The sequence below is a fragment of the Diplotaxodon limnothrissa genome, linkage group LG17 (genome assembly GCF_057381915.1).
Source record: "Diplotaxodon limnothrissa isolate DT_005_m linkage group LG17, D_limnothrissa_male_GT1.1, whole genome shotgun sequence".
In the NCBI taxonomy this organism is placed as follows: domain Eukaryota; kingdom Metazoa; phylum Chordata; class Actinopteri; order Cichliformes; family Cichlidae; genus Diplotaxodon; species Diplotaxodon limnothrissa.
Genome location: NC_140612.1, coordinates 38,282,295 through 38,302,191, shown reverse-complemented (window position 1 = coordinate 38,302,191; position 19,897 = coordinate 38,282,295). Strand labels below are relative to the sequence as shown.

Genomic DNA, 19,897 nt, shown 5'->3' with positions numbered 1-19,897 from the left:
GAAAAATGAAAAGAAAATCCACTTATCCTGGTGAGGGAGAGAGAGAGATTTGAGGTAACGATGAAAAGGCAAAAGTACCAGAGGATGATCAGCTGAAAGGATAAACAGAGAGAAAAAGAGATGAGGGAACGGAGGTAAGCACTGGAATAAAGTGTGTTTGTGCGCAACAAAGTGTGTGTGTGGCGTGGTATAAAGAGGGTCAATGGCATGGGTCAGGCATCATATGGAGAGGCAGATGTTGGAACATATTGTCCTGGATTACCGCACTGTACACCGGAGACATAGATGGACGAACAACGGATAGGCGGTTAGAGGGAGGAGGGGAGGGGGAAAGAGGAACAGATGAGAGAGGTAAACGAGAAATCAATCGCGCAAGTCGTTTTTTTTCTACAAAACCTTATCTGGAAGGAAGACAGATAGCAACACAGCAGTTTTCTCAGATGCTTCAGTGTTGGAGGTGCTGAGAGATTTATTTTTGAGATTGCACTGTGAGCCCGTGAGCAGCAGGGATAGCAGATAAAACTTCTGAACCCTTAAGAGAAAAATAGATTTTTATAGAAAATAGAGTTCATAGAAACATTTTGGTGTATAAGTCCCACGTACTTTGAGCGGCAGTTTTTATATTCCGGCTTTAAATTCTGGTGAAATTACAAAATAAAGTATAGACTGCATTGTTGAGAAATTTTTCACTTTAAGTAACCCAGCGATGTTAAAGTAAAAGCTAAATATTGGTTATTTCGTTCTATTCAATACTTTAAAGAGAGCACAAAGAAAAAGAAATAGCCAAAATACTTGAGATGTTTGCTGTCAAGGTATAAAGAAAGCATTGTAGTTATTTTATTTAAACTTGACCACTATATTGTGGTGAAGTAATCTCTCTGTGTGGGTTGTTTTTATTCAGTTTATTGTAGTTCAATCTCACATAGGTTTCCAAACAAGAACAAAGGCTCGAAAGCAAAATCGAAGAAGAGGTTGATAAGACGTAAAGATCGGACAGCGTTTGTGTCAGACGCTTCTGACTCATTATCAGTTTTACCGAGGCTTGTCTTCTTTTTTTTGCCTCTAAGTACCAAAACAACCCACAAGTGGGGGTGAAAAAAACACGCTTAGATAGACAGAGAAGAATCCATTAAGATCTATACAATAGTCCTCATGTCCACGTAAACAATAGAGCTCAGACCGCTCTGAGGCGCCCGCGTACTCGGACAACAAAGATGAGGCAAGCTTGTAATCTGTCTAAGGCTGCAGATTATTGACCAAGATTCACAGACACACACAGATCCCCAGTGACTAAGCTGACAAGAGAAACAGCAAAACAAGAGAATGGACACAGCTTATTGTGTGTGTCAGGGAAGATGCACACAAGATAGTGTCAGTACTACTAATACCACAGAGTGACCCCATGTTTTCAGTCAGAGAACACCAGCAGTCTCCCATCACCTCCCCACCTGATGTCAGTAGAGGTCGGGCTACACACAGACACACACACACAGACACACATGTAAAAATTCTATTGACATATTGCTTGTTTCACATTAAGGGATTAGGGACATAAATAGGGAAGGGCTGTACAGCTCAGCAGTGTGCCTGGGTTGTGAGTGACATTTCAAATTCCTTAGTCTCATCCTGCAACTGCAATTGCACCCCCTCCCCAATCTGTGTGTGTGTTCACTCCTCTAGTCACCCCAGGGGGCTTTGCGCTGTCACTTCCTGTTTGTTGACATGTATGTCATTGTGGCTACGCTCTGGGCACGCTCCACAGTGCCTCTGCCCTCTGTACCGTGTGTGTGTGTGTGTGTGTGTGTGTGTGTGTGTGTGTGTGTGTCATTGCTCGCCGGCCCATTGAGCAGGCTTTGAGTGACGGGAGCTGGCCTTGTAATGGAACTCAATTCACTCCGTAAATAAAGAGGCCTTTGAACCACTGGTCCGAATATGGCAGGACACACATACACACACAGACACACCGCCTGTGGTCCACTCGCCGGGGGGGTTTGGCTAGCAGGGAAGGGGGGGGTGAGGGGTTTTCATGCTCGGCTGGAAGTCCACCCCCACACCACCCGCCTTCCCCTCCTTTGCAGGAGCTACAGTACAGCTAATTGAAGAGCAATGAACAAGCACCGGCTGATCTGATCTCAGCGAGCTGGTCAACTGTGCCGCGTCCATGGAACTCACAGCAGCAGCAATACATCCAGTGCACATTATGTACCTCAATCATGCACTTCACTCATGTTTGAGAAATCTATACAGATACTCATCAGAGAAGAAATACTTGCTTATGTGTATTTTACACTTACAAGAGACTACTCAGGAGCAAACAGTAAAGTGTGAGAGCCTTACACTTTAGAGTGAGTGGGGGGGGGCAAGGCTCTCAACAGTCAGTGAAAAATGTGGATTGCCCTTTTTTTCCCTCCATAACTCCAAAGTGTTTATCAGGGATGAAGTTACTTTTCACAGTATTTTTGATTTATTTATTTATTTTACCTCTGAATGCAGTTCTTGGAATGGCAGGTATCTGTTTTAGAGTGAAATTACAAGTTTAGAAAATCAATAAAAGTAATAGAAAAAGATAGAGAGAACTGTCGTAGAAAACATGCTTTTGCGTTGCTGTTGAATTGTTGGACAGTAAATATTGTACTATTTGAATGAATGGCAGTCATGAAGAGATTATTTCATATTCAAATATGAGATTCTTCCAAAAAGTATGCCGCTGTGCAAGTGTGTGTGTGTGTGTGTGTGTGCGCGCACGCCAACAGTTTGAATGTCTCTGTTTTTTTCCCCCTTGGTAAAGAGATAAATGTCTTACTTTAAGATAGCAAAGAGGAGAAGGAGCTAATGTGGCTGTCAAGCGAGATAGAGTGAGGTACAAATGGACAGAGAGAGAGAAACAGCAGTGACAGCATCTCTTCCTTGTCCATTTGCATAAACAGGCCTTTGTTTGACGCCGGTGGCCGGCAGCCAAGCACCAACAGAAGGACGGAAGTTAAACTAAAAAAAAAAAAAAGGATGGTCTTCTTCCAGAAAAATATTCCACCAGAAATAAATAATAACAATTATAACTATTCAAAAAAAAAAAGAAAAGAAAAGAAAAACAACACATCAGTTACTTCGTGCAAAAACAACCATTATGTTGCTCTTCAGAGGAAGCACTAACAATTCAGAGGAACACAAAACCAGCGTCTTAGAGATTTGTATTAGCCAACATGAAAGTAATTGAGCTTTGCGGGATGATTTTGAGCAGAAAGACAGAAAGAGGCATTTATGAATATTGAAGCTTCGTCCAAGTTGTGAATATTATGCTGTGTCTGTTGCTGTGGAAATACTGGCCAGAGACTGTTTTGTGTGATACAATGCTATTGCATAAATATCCCAGAGTATGTTCGCACCATCGCAGCTCACACCATAATGCTTTTATTTAATTGGAAATTAATTAAATACATAAATAAGAATAACGAAAACAGTGTTTTGGGTTTTTTTGCCTCCTACTGTAGTTATTGAATCAATTTATCTTTATTTTAAACCTATTTCACGACATTTGCGTCTGTTTTTGCATCTTATTGTCGACGCATTAAAAACATCACAGGGCCACTAGACACTCCTGGCATGTCCCATCTGGCATGTAGCGTCACAAATTTCTCTCCTTCTCCATCATCACTTTTTTTTTTTTTTACCTTGAGCAAGAGCTGGGCTCGCCATCGTGACCTCGATAGGCAGAGTGTTTGCCTTTCTCCCACGATGCACCTGGAGGGGACATGGCCGTCTTGAGGCCTGTCAGAGAGGCTGTTAGCGCTTCTCCCATGGGGTGGGAGGGGGGCTGACAGTGGAGATGTCCCACTCTATCTTTCTGTCACACAAACAGAGGCCGGGCCACTAATGGCCTCTTCTTCCAGAGCTTTTTAGCCGCCTTTTTCTTTTCTTTTCTTTTTTTTTTTTTGTGGTCTTGACTATTCATTTATTCATGTCATCCTTTCTTCTCCTTTTTTTCTCCTCCTCCTCCCCTCTCTTTTTACCCCCTCTCTTCTCCCTTTCTTGCTGTCCCACCGACCCAACTCTTGCCTCTATCCTGTCTCCCCCTCCCGTCCCTGTCTCTCTACCTGTCTCTCTCTGACCTTGCAGCAGTTGTATGCTGCTCAGCTAGCAGCCATGCAGGTTTCCCCTGGGGCCAAGCAGCATGGAGGCAGCCTTCCTCCCCAAGCCAACCTGGGCACGCACTCGCCACCCACCAACACACATTCACAGAGTGACAAGGTCCGCAGCTCCCCGCCACCAAATAAAACCAAGGTAAGAAAGAAGAAATGTAACATATCTGTGTGTGTGCGCATGTTTTTGTGGTTTGAAAGCTGGCTAACAAGGTTTCTTCGTCAATAACGAGCACGACTTCATGAATGTTTAAAAAAAAAAAAAATCCACAGCTTAGGAAATAACATTTAATTCCTGAAGTTTTTAATTAGCAATCACATCTGCTTTTCAAATTCCTGTCTCTGATATCACTAAAGTGTTATTTTTCGACAAGTTTGCAAGAAAGCTGTCAATGGAATATTTCAGCTTTCTGTCTGTGGAAGTATTTTCCATAAGTTTTATTTTCTCAATTCAGCATCAGTCTCTATTTCTTTAAAAAAAATTCTTGATGGTAGTTGAAATATTCTTACTGCGTCGGGTAAATTCTTCCAGTTCATTCAGGGGAGAAAAAAAAATCCAGTCAATTAATGCTCAAAAAGGCTTTAACAGCCTAATTACTTGAACTGCGCACACGCTGGCCTTTCCAGTGTGACCACGCTAGCTGAGAGTGAATGACTTCCAGTGCATGAGCTGAAAAATGTGTTCCCGAGTGTCGCAAACACATTTTTATGTTTTTTTTCTCTTATCAAACAAGTGCCCCAAGCAGCGATCTGCTTCTCATTCTATTCTCATTCTATACCTTAGTACAACTTGGTCCTCGATCAGTTCACCTCAAACACCAAAGGTTGATCAGAAACTTCCAGCTGGTATCTGGTCGGAATTCAGGATGTATTGGTGCTTCTGCCGTTTTCTCGGCTGGCTGCCCAATAGGGGCGAGGAGAAGCCTTGTGACCATCCAAGTGGAATTCTATGAATATCTGGTTGGCCATTGGGACACATACCACCTCTCTCACACACACACACACACACACACACACACACACACACACACACACACACACACAAACAGCCATGCCTCCTACCACCCTCTGTCCACTCTGTGACCCTCATAAATGTTATAGTCAGTCATAAACACAGGCACTGTGTCTATAAGTAATTCTAGACCAGGGGTGCCCAATCCCGGTCCTCGAGAGCTACCGTCCTGCAGCTTTTAGATGCATCCTTGTTCCCACACACCTGAATCAAATGAATGGCTTGTTATCAGGCCTTTGCCAAACATGATGGCATGCTGAAGAGATCAAACCATTTGATTCAGCTGTGTTGGAGTAGGGATGCATCTAAAAGCTGCAGGATAGTAGCTCTCGAGGACCGGGATTGGGCACCCCTGTTCTAGACTATCAAAATCCCACCAAGTTCGACAAGCTGAATTCACATTTGTTGCCACATAAATAAAAGCTTCCGGGTTTCCTCTTCTTCTGCCTTCCTTCCTTCTTTCCTTTGTCTTTCCTAAACTCTTCTTTCCTTCCTGTCCTCTTTATTTCCACTTCCACATCTTCTTTGCTACTTCTAACTTCGTCTCTGTTAATTTCTGCGTTGTTCTTGCCCTGTTCCAACCCCTGTGTTTACTTACACACACACACACACACACACACACACACACACACACACAGGACTGGTTCATGACAGATATTAAAGCATGTGGTTGACCCCAGAGCTTGCACCCCTACTTCCTTGTCCATCAGCCCCTCCCTACATCTCCATCACACCCACACACACACACTCTGCCATCCAGCCATCCTGCCCCCACTGTCACACACGTTATTACCATATATATGGAAGACAGGCAAGTGCTGTGGCCTGTGGTGGAGGAGAAGCAGGGAGTCGTAATGGCCTCCCCAGTCCAGCGGGAGTGGCTGACTGGGGAGTGGACCAAGGCGGACCCCGACAGTCTCCATAGAGGAAAAATCGCAGACTGACCACAGAGCTGTTCACAAACATTAGATAAGTGCTTTGGAGAGTTTTCTTTCTTGATTTCTTCTTTCTCTTTTCTTTCTTTCTTCCTCTTTCTCTCTTTCAGGCTGACCACTGAGGTGCTCTCACTGATTCCCTTTAACACTCTTTCTCTCTCTCTGGTCAAGTGACATGTATATTTCAGTGGTGTGCTCTCCCTGTGGCTCTATCTCAGGTCTCTAGTCATTTAAAGGCCCACTGCCCGCCTCTGCTCACAGCTGTTTGGACTCAGGCTCACACTGCTTAAGTGCTTTACCCTCTGGTGATACACGGACAAACACACATACATTAAAAAAAAAAAAGCACACATGCACACACAGGTGTAGAGCTAGGCACCAACTAGAACCTACACACACACACACACGGTCAAATCACTGCAGCTGCAATTACATGCAGCTTTCTTATATGCAAGAGTGGATCTTCAGATGCATACAGACCCACACAATGTTGTTTCAATGCATCACACGTAACCCGGTTGCTTCAATACTGCATCCCTATTTGAGACTATTTGATTGTGTAGTAATATGTTTTCTGCACATTGCTTATTTATCCTTTTAATGGCGATGTGCATTATCAGTGGGTACAGAATTCCCTTTGTGAAACCTTGATAGCCTCGTACAGTGCTTCTTAAAGTGCATTCAGGAGACCCTCAGGGGTCTACAGTAATTTGCTATAACTCATAATACTGTGCTTCATTATTTAAGAGGGCATATATGAAAATCATTTACTCAAATAATAGAAGTATATTGTGTTCAATATTCCTGCCCGTTTTATCTTCAAAACTCCTGCATGATTGGAGTCAGATAGAAAATCCACAAATCAACAAGTTAATTTGAGTGTGTGCCACACAGGAAACTATGACAGTGTAATTAATATCTGAACAGTCACTTATAGCTGGAAGGGAAGAAAGAGATGCGGAAGAGAGGAGAGATGCAGAGATGAAGAGTGAAAGGCACATTTAAGGGTCTTGTCCTTAGCACCCACCCCACACACACACACACACACACACACCCCTCTACACCTACACACACGCACGCAGGCCTGACTGGGATAAACTGTAGTGACACACACACTTGTCCTGTTAATTGAACCGTCAGCTCCTGCGATAAGATGCAGAACCCTGATGTCGCTTTCACATGTCGGCATCCACAGAAGTGAAATACAGCCCACACACACACACACACACACACACACACACACACACACACACACACACACACACACACACTCTTTTATACGTGTTATCTCTCCCCTTCTGCTTCTCCTCTGTCTCTCTGTGTCCCTCTGGCTCTCACTGTCACTCTGCATGTTTTCGGTCTCAAAGCTGGAGACTGTTTCATCAGCCAAGAGAGACACAAAAGCAATTGTATTAATTCAAGATTCCAAGCCTTTCAGAGGCTTTAGAGGCCTCTCACACACATAAACACACACACACTGTCATGAGATTTAGAGCTTGTTGAACAATGTCTTACAGTGACACACGCACACACTCGTGCACGCGCGGACAAATACACACACACACACACACACACACACACACACACACAAACAAGTCGGTCCAAGCCTCTCAGCTCCACTGTCTAAACTAATTCCTCCACACTGGCATAATGCAGGTTGGCCACCTTCCCACCACAGGATTTGGCTTGGCGCGAAGGGAAACTCCCCCAATCCACTGTACAAGAGGCATAGGCATTATCTATTTGTAATAAATATTCAAACACGTTCCCAGCCAAAGCCCACCATAATGTGGGTCAGGATTGAGAAGATCCTCCTCAGTTTTCTCCTTTCTCTCCTCATCTTCTCCAGCCCATTGTCTCACTGAAGGCATCTTTGGGGGGTCCTCCATCTATTTAGAAAGCCCTCACCCCCAACCCACCCCACCCCTCCTAATGAAGGACAATCCGGTTAGGCCTCATTGCGTGCACACACACTCACGCACATGCATGAACACGTACACATGTAGGGAGGCTTAATTGGAAAGGCTTAATTGAGTTGTGAGGGGCTCATAAGGCTTAGTAAGACTCAAGGAGTGGCAATCAGGGAAAGTCGGCCTTAATGAGTGAATATACCACACACATACACACAACAGTTTCTCTTTTCCACTGTATGCCAGTTTCTACTTTGCCTAAGCAGCAATTAGACTAATGACCAGAAAATAAGGACAAATAATGTCTCTATTCTCTCTGCTGTAAGGCTTAAATTTTGCTACACCTGTAATGGCAAAATTTCTCTTTTATCCTGTTTTCCAAAGTATACACAAGATGAATGTTGTGAAACAACCAAGGAAACTGTATTTGTAGGCCTCATTTTGACTCTGTTGTGCGCCTTTAGCTGGCTGACCCGTTAAGCCGTCCATCCTCTCATGTTGTGTCTGGCTTTTAATTGTGGAGTTTTAATTACACAGAGTGGTTTGTGTACATCTGGCCCCTCTGCGATCCAATTCTTCCTTCCTGTCATGTGACCTTCTAAGGGTCCTCCTGATTGGATTAGGTCATCAGCAGGGGTGATGTTGCCATGACAGTTAACATGATAACAGTGGTGGTCCACATGGCGATTTACTTAAGGAGCGCTGCCTGTTGTGTTGAGGATGTTGCTGTGTGCCGAGCAACACAGTGATAGATGGATGAGGGAATTTAATCGAATCAAAGAATTTAGGAATACTTTACGTTTTTTTAGTGTCTGGATTTCCGATTTCATGCGGGGCGCTCAGAAGATGGTACAGAACAATTCAATTCAATTTTATTTATATAGCGCCAAATCACAACAAAAGTTGCCTCAAGGCGCTTCATGGATACAGAGAAAAACCCAACAATCATATGACCCCCTATGAGCAAGCACTTTGGCGACAGTGGGAAGGAAAAACTCCCTTTTAACAGGAAGAAACCTCCAGCAGAACCAGGCTCAGGGAGGGGCGGGGCCATCTGCTGCGACCGGTTGGGGTGAGAGAAGGAGGACAGGATAAAGACATGCTGTGGAAGAGAGACAGAGGTTAATAACAGATATGATTCAATGCAGAGAGGTCTATTAATACATAGTGAGTGAGAAAGGTGACTGGAAAGGAAAAACTCAATGCATCATGGGAATCCCCCGGCAGCCTATGTCTATTGCAGCATAACTAAGGGAGGATTCAGGGTCAACAAATGGATCCTTACTGTGTTACACGTCAAGCATGTAAATCTTTTGGAGTAAACACTTTTTTTTTCTCCAAAAATGGTCTCTGTTTCCAATAGAAGGTGATCATCATTTATTTGTTGTCAAATATCTTTGGGGTGTCACAACACCACAAGCCACTTAACAGCACGCACCATTTTGATTTCACTCACGAAATGTGCAGCGGCTACGAGCAGCCACATGATAGCGATCACAGTCAACCTCCCCCAACAGCTGCTTCTTGTACGCATGTCGTTCTCTGTCATTTTAACCATGTTTTAGTTTTTATGTTTTGTGTTATTAACCTTAATGACCCATCAACACACATTAGCAAAATGCTATCATTTTTATGGGACAACTAAGTTTCCCTTTAAGGAAGATAAAGTTATTCTATTTCAGCTCGGACATATTTTCTAAAAAGTTAAAATAGCGAAATAAAATTTGAGGCTTTGGTCTAAAAATAAAAATCAGATTGAGAAAAATTATTTTAGCTCCATTAATTCCTATTAATTGAAGGCTATCTTACGAGCGCCCCCTTCTGCTCCTCTGGTTTAATTGCAGCCCAGGTTTGTGCAGTACGAGTAATAGGAAGTGGAGGGATTCTGTTTATCTCTGATAAATATTGTTAACAAAATGGACCTCAAAAACCAGCTGCTTTAAGAATCGTATTGATTGTTTGTTAGGTGCTATGGGTGCGTTTTTGGGTGAGGCAGAAAGGGCTTCTTTGCTTTTCCCCACACACATGCATGTTCCCGACCATGAAGGTCCCCCGTTTCTAATGGACCAAGTGCACATTGAAGTGACAGACAGCCCTCTGTTCAGTGTCTTAAGACTCTCACACCTCTAAAGACTGTCTGAGGGAGGTGTTTTTCTCTGTGAAAGACTGTAGTTTTACGAATGAGTTCAAGGTGTTTCTCGTCCTCGTGTGTTTGGTTGTTTTTAGCATGTGAAGTACCATAGTGCATGTTTGCCGGAGCCTGCATGTGGAGTGTGCACGTGCATGAACTGCCTTGTTTGAAGGTCGAGTTTGCTGTGACAGGAAGTCGGTTATTTTGCATGTGAATGTCAGTGGTTCGCACCAAAATATGCAAATATTTATTTTTGTATGTGCCGTTATTTTTATGTTTTATCTTTTCGCTTATTACGAGCTGTTTGGAAAGGGGCAGTGGCATGCACCTTGTGATTCGTCCCGCCCGGGCTTGCCTCAGATTGCTGTGCATGGGCTCCCGTTTGATTAGCACACCTCCATTGAAAGTGGTCTCGGTGAGGGGAGGGCGAGGGTGGGCCCCGCGCCTCCCGCTTCCAAATTCCTTCGGTGGTCACAGCAGGCGAAACTGTGCTGTTTTGGTTTTTGCAGGACAGTGAGGGTGCACAGCCACTGAACCTGTCGGCCAAGCCTAAGGCATCCGAGAGCAAGTCACCCAACTCCCCCCCAACTTCCCCACAGGTGCCGGCTGCTGCTGCTGCTGCGAACAAGCTGGACCTCACTTCCATGAAGCACAGCGTTGCCCCCTCCAGCATTGGAGGACCACCGACCAGAGTCAGCTCAATTGGTAAGTGGATTTAAATGCTCACACATTCACAGCACACACACACAAAAAACAATCACAGCAGTTTGCACTGTGCTGATGTCATACTCCTGCAAAGCTAGACACCTACATAGATGTAAAATATTTAAACCTATACCAAAATATCTGTTTTCTTGGACTGAGGGGCAACTGGTACTCCAGTTTCCACATTGATTGGGACAGGTGCTGAACTCACTACAGGTATGTTTACACAGGATTACACAGACCAGCTAAGCCATTTTATCTGGCCAAAAGTTGGGTATTCAGTGTTTAGAACAAAGTAGTTTGGTTGTGCATGTTTATTATTTAAACCACATACTTGTTCATAGGTTGATGGACCAAAAATAAACATTAACTCATCAAATTTGTATTTAACAAAATGATATAGTGCTTTGCAGGAAGACTCCAAAAAAGAACAAAAGAAAACCACAAGTGATAAAAACATCCCAGGATCATAAAATAAACAAACAAATCACGAGAAAACGTGATAAGAAAAAAGTGTCACAATGTCCAACTTTCATTAAAAAAAATCTTTTCTGAATAAAGAATGTATCATGAGATTCACCAGAGTGGTGATTCAGAGGGACTGCTGCACAGTTTGGGAGCTCTGATGGCAAATCCATTCAGTCCATCCATCCTTAGTTTACAGGAAGAAACCTCAAAATAACCAGCAGAGCCTCGTTCATTGATGTTAGTGAATGCCCCAGAATATACCGTTGGCTTGATAAGCCTTCGATGTAATTTGTAGCAAAGCCATTTAAAGTATAGGAAATGTAACTTATAGCCATGTTTTGGTGTCCCTGATCTAAACAATGAATTCTTTTCCTGCCAATAAGCTGTCAGTGGATGTTTACCACAGTTCCATAAGCACTTATATATTTCAATGCTCTCCTGTGAAAGGTGCTTGGAAGTTGTTACCACAACGACAATAAACTTCTTTTAGAAAAACAGTTATAGCTCTGAATAGCGTTCTTCTCGCAGTGGTGCCATTGTTGCGAGTGCCAGTACCATAATCAGACCCGGCCATATGCACACGTACAAAATATGACATAAATGAATCACTATTTTGTACTCTTAATCCATTTTTCACGCACCACTGATAGTTCAAATATTACACATATGTAACAGGCTATAATTAGTGTGTTTGTGCTGTTCTTCCATGTCGCTATTTGCCCGCGGGGCTGCTTCATTGTTATGTGTTTATTAGTGACTGAAAGAGACAGAGGAGTGAGGGAAAGGAGGTAAGGGGGGGGGAAGAGAGAGAGAGATGAGGATTAGCACTTTTTTTCCCCTCCATGCAACTAAGCGGGGGAATAATAAAGAGAGGAGTGCATGACAGACAGGAGGTATCACCAATGAGATTAGACAAGCCTCTTACATGAGCCGGGACAGCGCAAACACCCAGCATTAATGACACAATGACAGCACACGCACTCAAACATTCACTCAGACGCACACAAAGGCTCTTACACACACTCGCACAGAAACACAATCCCAGCACCACCACCTCCTCCTCCTGTGCAATAGGCAGTTTTTCCGACTTCCCGGCTAATCTCACTGTTTTTCAACAAATCGGCGGATTTAATATCAGATTAGTGGATTTTCAGTCCCAGATGTTTTTTGTTCAGAAAAATGGATTACAGTGTTTAAAGTTTGTGTGTGATCCCTGTTGAATTATTTGAGCGTGGGGACGAGTGTGTCAGATCCCAGTTATGTTGCAGCTCATGGTCCCATCTGTTGCCACTGAGTTTAGCCGGTCGCCGGAGCGTTTGCTATTACAACTCACAGCCGCATTGGGATTCCTGTTACGTAGTTTATCGGGGATGGAAGGAGCAGACCAATTGGGATAGAGTCGAGAAGTGGTTGTTTTGATGTGGAAGCGAGTTGTTTGTCAGGATGGTGCAGATTATGTCTGCCTTTTTCAGGTTATTTGAATTCAGTCATCTGCTCTCAGGTCAACTCTTTAAGACTATAGAAATCATAAAATGAGCTTTTTTTCTTTCTCTGCTCCACCATATTCCTGTGGGATATGCTGTTTTTATTTTTACATCGCTATCTGAAAGCTTGTTCCGTGTTATTTTGCTGCTTCCCGAACAAAAATGAATCAGAACAAACAGCTAAAAATTAAACAAAAGTACTTTTTACATGTTGGAGCTAATAATCAAATACAGTTCAACACGAAAAAGTTTGGAGAAAGTCGACTTTTTTTTCTTTAAGGCTTCAATATGCGTGAGTTTGGATTTGTCTGTTGCTCATATCCGCCCTACTGTCCTGCTTCCTTTCAAATTCTGACACCTATCAAGCTTGAGGCATGTGTCTTCTTTCCGCCTCTTCGTCTGTCTGTCCATCTCCTCATTTCAAACTGAACTGAAGTGCTGTCAGCTCCTGTAACTTCTACCACGATCACACATTCGTCTCTGTCGCTGTCATAAAGCGCTGCAGCTCCCCCTGACCTCTTGCATGAGGTTTTTTTTTTTTTTTGTGTGTGTGGTCTAAAATGTATCACACTTGTCTGTAGAGATTTCAGAAAAAAGTTGACCGAGGGAGCAAGACCCCCCTCCAACCCCACCCCTCTATCTGGGTCACATCTACTTGTCTGGATGTCTGGCATTGCAGTCAGTTTAGGCGACGAACACGATTGTAGGCACGAAAAAAAACCCATTTTTGACTCCAGATTAAAATTGACCGCCACCCAGTTCCATCACCCTCTGTCTTCTTCCTCTTCCATCCCCTCCCAACCCTGCTGCCCCTTACCCTTTTTTTCTCTTTTCTTTTCTTTCTTTTTTTTTTTTCCACATCCAGATTTTCCGGTTATGACTTCTGTAAGAGTTCACAGCTCTGTCATTACCAATCTGAAGCTGGTAATCTGGCCTGAGATGGCATTAGCGGTGCGGATTAGCGCAGATAAAGGCCTCATAAGCCAGCCGGGGCTCTTTGTTAAGAACCTACCCGACTGATAGGGAGAGGCGATAGCAGTGCACACTGAGCAGATGCCTCATCAGAAGCTAAGCTGCAGAAATAATACGAGTAATAGGCAGTGAGAAGGAGTGGGGAGATCTGATCTTTGCAGAGCAGATGTTCACAACTGGGAAAATTAGCAGGACTTTTTAGCTGTAATAAGAGTGTGGCCACCTCTCTTCAAAGCAGGACTGTGAGGGCTCAGATGAAAAGAGTCACAGCCGTCAGATGTGCGAAAGTGAGTTTTAATGTCGTTTAAAGGATATTGAGTGGTTTAGAGTGGCTGTGTGTGTGTATTTAAGGCTGATGGCAGGTGGGAGGTGGTGGGCAGCTTGCAACAAGGCTACCTAGGGGCGCTCTCTGACTCACATCCACAGCTCAACAGTCAAATGGTCAGTTTGTGTGAGTGTGCGAGTCTACACACAGAGAGAGGCATACACAGATGCTCTGGCAAAGTCCCCTCATCAAGTGTATGTTAATGTCTTTACCTCACGGTTCAGAAGAAGATTTATTCTGCATGAAAAACCTCCTGCCAGGTTCCTAAAAATAAACAAGCACACGCTCAAGACATATTAATTTTCCCGTCCGAGCTCAACTGTTAAAGCAAAATGCTATTCAGTGTTTTTCTTGTAAAGGAAATAAAGGAGATGAAGATGCTCAACATGAGTCCCACCTACATATTCACTCACTAATGATTATCCACATTAATTGATTGTCCTCTGCGTGTGTGTTTGTGTGCGTGTGTCTCCGTCTCTTGCCGTCTTTGCGCCTCAGCAGACTTGTTGTCGTCGCTGTCTTCGACAGCCTACCTGAACGACCACGAGGCGGTGACCAAGGCCTTCGCCGAGGCTCGGCAGATGAAGGAGCAGCTGAAGAGAGAGCAGCAGGTGCTGGATGCCAAGGTGGCAGCCGTCAGCAACCTCAGCCTCAACAACGGCCGCTCAGACAAGGTAAAGCACTTAAAATTGCATCTACGTAACAGAACATGATGGGCTTTATTTTACTTCTTCATTTTGTTAATGGTTTTTTTTTTTTTTTGGGTCACACTAAATCAAAGTTATGACCTCATTTCTATGGCAAAGTGTTCAGTTAAGTTAAAAGTGTATGTGGATTCTTACAAATAAATACACATTTTTAAACCAGGAAAAAAATTAAAAATCTGAATTGTTGGGACTGAACACATACTGTAAATCCACCCGACTCTCCAAAGTCATCACAAGCTGTACCGTCTCATTGTCAGCGTGTAATAATTTGTCGTGCCATATGCCATCCTCGCTGCACTATGTAGGAGGTAAATCGGTGTACAATGCTCTCGCTGAAATGTGTTGAAGCTAAACAGGGCCAGATAAGGTAAAACCAGAGGCATCTCAGAGGTAATGAGTGTGTCTGTAAGGCGCACTGCAGGGCTGTGTGTGAGTGTGTGTGTGTGGCAGAGCAGAGCGTCAAGGAGACGGTAATGTGAAATGACGGCGCCGGCTCCTCGGCAGCGTGGCCAAATTGTGGTTATTTGTTAAACACATTGGGAGTCAGCTGGTGCACACACACGCACAAACACACACTCGGGTGCATACATGCAGGGTAACAGCGTGCTGGAAGCATCTGCACTGCTGACATTCAACAGCTCTATCCCTCTCTTTCTTTCTCCTTTTTGTTTTTTTTACTTTGATGTGACACATTTCAAAGTGTCTAACCCACACTGATCTCTGCATTGTACACAGATAGCAACATACTGCATTACACATGACTATAACCAGTGAGAACTGGAAATATGATAATTATACCAGTGAGTAAGGGAACGTATTTTACGGTTTGTTCCTTACATGGAGACATTTAGGTGCTTAAACACTGACATTTTTCATGTCTCGTTAGATCAGTTCAAGTTCCTGTTATTATAAGTTTTTTATATCAGTTGTACTGTGGAATCATATAATAATTACTTATTAATAATAACGGGAGAATTGTTGAAAGAAATTCTTATTTCTGTTTTACATTTCTTTTTTTTTTGACATGCAATCCTGTTACTATAAAACATTTTTAGTTTCGGCACTGGGAATATTTTTTTGTAAGTCATAACTCGTTTGCATCCTCACACGCTCACCTTGACTCCTGTTCCCTTTGGCTTTGTGTGAAACAGGCGAGCTCCCGCCGTTCACATACAACAGTGTCATCCATGACACACACACAGGATTAGTTTTGTCGCTACTTTGTGTCTTGGCTCCAGTGTCAGCCATTCAATCCACGTTTCTCATGTACTATACTGGGGTTTAATGTCAGACTAGGCTGTCATCCACTCGGTCTGCCTGTTCATCTCCATCTCTGCCTCACACACACACAGACACACACACACACACGGCATAAAACCATTCGAAACAGCACATTTAATCTTATGATCTAAAAGTAAGAAGCACACTTTGTGCTCTTATCTTTTTTTGTGGAAGGAGGTTTGAATGAGGCTTTCATTTGTGCGAAATGAGGAAGGTTCTTTAAATACTTCTGATTTGCATGCAGAATGGCTGGATAATTCCAACCCATTGGCAGGTTATTGAGCATTTATAAAAACATACAAAATTCCAAATAAAATACTTTTTAAAAGGCTTGCGAAAACATGTTTCGCTGCGCGCCTCTGGCTTTTATTCTCCCGCTTCCCTTCCTGTCTTTTTAGCAGTATTTATTCCAATCTGGGGAGGAAATTATCGCTAACAATTAAACTCTATTGGACTAAAAACAGAGAAAATGCATTTCATTATCATTCTGCCCTCCCTCCATCTAGCCAGCCAGCTCGCCAGGGTCACATGTAAATGGAGAGGGACACTTTTTGGAAGGTTGTTTTAGAAGACGACAGTGTTTTGGGTTGCGCTCCTAATCGTATAATTAAACTGTAAAACGCTCGCGCTGGTGCGCTTCTGTGTACGTGTGTGCGAGCGTGTGTGCTCGTCTGCAGTCAAGTTCTAGCGCAGAGTGTGCCGGCTGCTTGCATTAAGCATGTAAATGCTCAGTAAATCAGCCTTTTATTGGTTGTAATAAATACCCAGGGGGCCGTGCGGCGTGGCCTCGCTCTCGTCTGTGCTGCACTCTCTCGTTCTCTCTCTCTCTAATGCGTCGACCCTTGGGGGCCTCTGCAAGAGAGAGGCAAGCTGCAGCACTCCACTCTCGCAGGTGGCTGCCAGGAGTTGCCACACACACAAGCCCACTCACACAATCCATTGTACACACAGAATATGCAGTGTACACACAAAGCGGCAAACATCCAGATAGGAGTAAATGTAATCAACATTCTTGCACATGCAAACAATACACACAGATGTGTGTTCAAACATGCGGGCATAACGCACTCAAACAATTTGATGCTTCCACAAACTGACACTGAAATGAACCAAAACACAAACTGCCTTTCTACTTAAATTACAACCGTCATTTGTCTGCAGCCTCTGTATTGATAGAAAAACGATAAATAAACAGATTTGTTTCAGATCAAAGGCGAGTATGAGGAATATTCCTGAATTTCTCATCTCTCGACAGAGAGTCGGCTTCTCCGGTCACTGAAACTGTGACACATTTAAACATTAGACAGTCGTTGCTTTTCATAGTTATGAAATCAGAGACAGAGAGTCAGTCACAAGAATGACTTGTTGTGGGTGCAAAAGGAAATTGTTCGGCATCACTGCAGGTTTGTGGTTTCATTCATTCACATATTCCCTGACTCAGTCACTGACCGACTGCAACTGTGAACTGTTTGTGTTGTTTAGGACAAAGCTGCCTTGGAGAGTCTGAGTCAACAGCTGAAGCAGCAGGCCGAGAACAAGTTCAGCCACGCCATGCTGGACTTCACCATGAGTGGAGACTCTGACGGTAGGGAAACAGACACACACACACACACAGTTTATGCATGGAGTCACTAAACTGAGAAAAAGGCTGTGAGTGTTGATGAACGATGACAAGAAGATGAAAGTCTTCCAGGGCTGGTACCGTATATCTGCCAAATATTTATATTAACTGATATCAGCCTGCCTGCAAATGAGGTCATGTTTACCAATTTGCTGTTTATCTGTTTCACCACGATATTTCGCTCACTGATTGTTCCACGACAGAGTAATGAAGATTTGAAAGACTTTTAATGATATCAATCATTTTCATAATTAAGTTTTTTGTTTTTTGTTTTTCCTGAATAAAAGAGAAAATAACCGTTACCTTTCTATGAACTTGAGCATACAGAGTAAAACTCTGTGTAGTCGCTGTCCTCCCAAACGTGTGATCAGTGAGTCAGTCAGACTTTTTTATAATATGAGAAAAATGATTTTTATGATATTTATTTAGCTTAATGAGCAACAGATTTTTCTCGCCCATGAAAAAAAATTCCCAGCATTTTAGCTCGTCTAATGAACAAAACTTGTCCAGTTTTCTGTATACGTTTGACACCCTGGTTCCCTTCCCCAGGCTCTCCCAGCGTGTCAGACTCCAGGATATTCCGAGAGTCTCGGGGTCGTAGCAGCAGCGAGCCGCACATCAAAAGGCCGATGAACGCTTTCATGGTCTGGGCAAAGGACGAGAGGCGAAAGATCCTCCAGGCCTTCCCCGACATGCACAACTCCAACATCAGCAAGATCCTTGGTAAAAATCACACACCTACACTCGCACGGTGTGAATGACAAGTGGCTTTGCTCCACCCTCTCATGTGAATAACCCTAGAGAAAGGAAGAGCGGTGTGAGTTGTATTTTCCACTTTCTTAAACACACACTCGCACACATACACTAATTGTGATTTCCTTACAAGCAGTGGCATTGTGTAAGTGCTGTTAATGAACGGTTAGGGAGAGCACAGCTTCGACAAATGATGATATAATTCATTATGCATTAAACAAGCAGCGCGAGGCCGCCTGACATTTCCCCCAGACCGCCGGGATCGGCCCTGACATTTTAAAGAGCTCCTACGCGTTTTATAACACAGGGAAATCTGGTTTTAATAAGCCTCCTCTCTCTCCCTCTCCCTCCCTCCCTCTCTCTCGATTGCTAACAGATCGCAGAAAACAGAGAGAGAAAGACCGAGAGAGCGAACAGCCGAGCGCTGACAGCTTTTAACCATTAAACATACAGTAGTCAAGTGCAAATTCAGACCAGATATGAAACACACAGGGGGAAGACATACTCAAGATTACACCCACACACACATGCAGGGCGCTGATGCTGCAAGCAGAAACTGAGCTGAGAGATGACAGCAGGTTAAGTGAAGTCCTCATTAGCTGAGATGAGTACCTGTCGTCCCCGCTGCTCCCCTCATTAACCTCCTTTAGCGCTCTATGCGTTCTCTTTCCGGGTGAAACGTCCAACATTATCTCAGCGGCGCTCACAGTGCAGCGACATCGATGCCAGCTTTTCATTATCGTTCATCTCTGTGCTGTTATTTGTCGTCTTGCTCTATGATCACATTTCACAGTTTTACACGTTTCCTCCCTTAGACAAAAGCTCTCTTTGGAAACCCCCCATCTGCCTGTTTTTATTTTATTTTTTCCAAAGACACGCAGCCATCCCTAACAATACATGCTCTGTGTGTGCAGGCTCACGCTGGAAAGCCATGACCAACCTGGAGAAGCAGCCGTACTACGAGGAGCAGGCTCGGCTCAGCAAGCAGCACCTGGAAAAATACCCCGACTACAAGTACAAGCCACGGCCCAAACGCACCTGCCTGGTGGACGGCAAGAAGCTGCGCATCGGCGAGTACAAGGCCATCATGAGGTCCCGCAGGCAGGAAATGAGACAGTACTTCAGTGTGGGGTGAGTGGGTTGGCTTTCTTTGTTTGTTGGTTGTTTTTTCTCCAGTAAGAAAACAGGGATTAACAATTACTTTTTTTTGGTTTGACTTTGTACTTCATATTTTAAACGAGTTACTGTTTATTTTTCTTTGTTTTCCTGTCACATCAAATGCCTAAAAAAAAATCAATCAATCTTTCAGTTTTTAATGAATTACTAACAAAAAAAAAGATCGCAGCAGAAATTTGGAGAAAGCAAGTCAGCGCATAATTGCATAATTTCCTTTTGTTGTTTGCGGCCTACCTGCAGCGAGGCCCGCCCCTCACCTTAACAAATTGAATTTTGTGTCG

The 19,897-nt window shown here is 43.6% G+C and overlaps 1 protein-coding gene across 1 annotated transcript in view; it reads left to right on the top strand.

Moving 5' to 3' along the window:
- Window positions 1–19,897, top strand: part of sox5 (SRY-box transcription factor 5) — a 115,459-nt gene that overhangs the window by 93,974 nt on the left and 1,588 nt on the right. Inside the window, exons 9-14 of the mRNA XM_085376693.1 lie at window positions 4,114–4,278; window positions 10,634–10,829; window positions 14,580–14,752; window positions 17,549–17,651; window positions 18,237–18,410; window positions 19,355–19,571. Coding sequence (XP_085232819.1) covers window positions 4,114–4,278; window positions 10,634–10,829; window positions 14,580–14,752; window positions 17,549–17,651; window positions 18,237–18,410; window positions 19,355–19,571 — 1,028 coding nt within the window. The remainder of the gene's footprint in view (window positions 1–4,113; window positions 4,279–10,633; window positions 10,830–14,579; window positions 14,753–17,548; window positions 17,652–18,236; window positions 18,411–19,354; window positions 19,572–19,897) is intronic.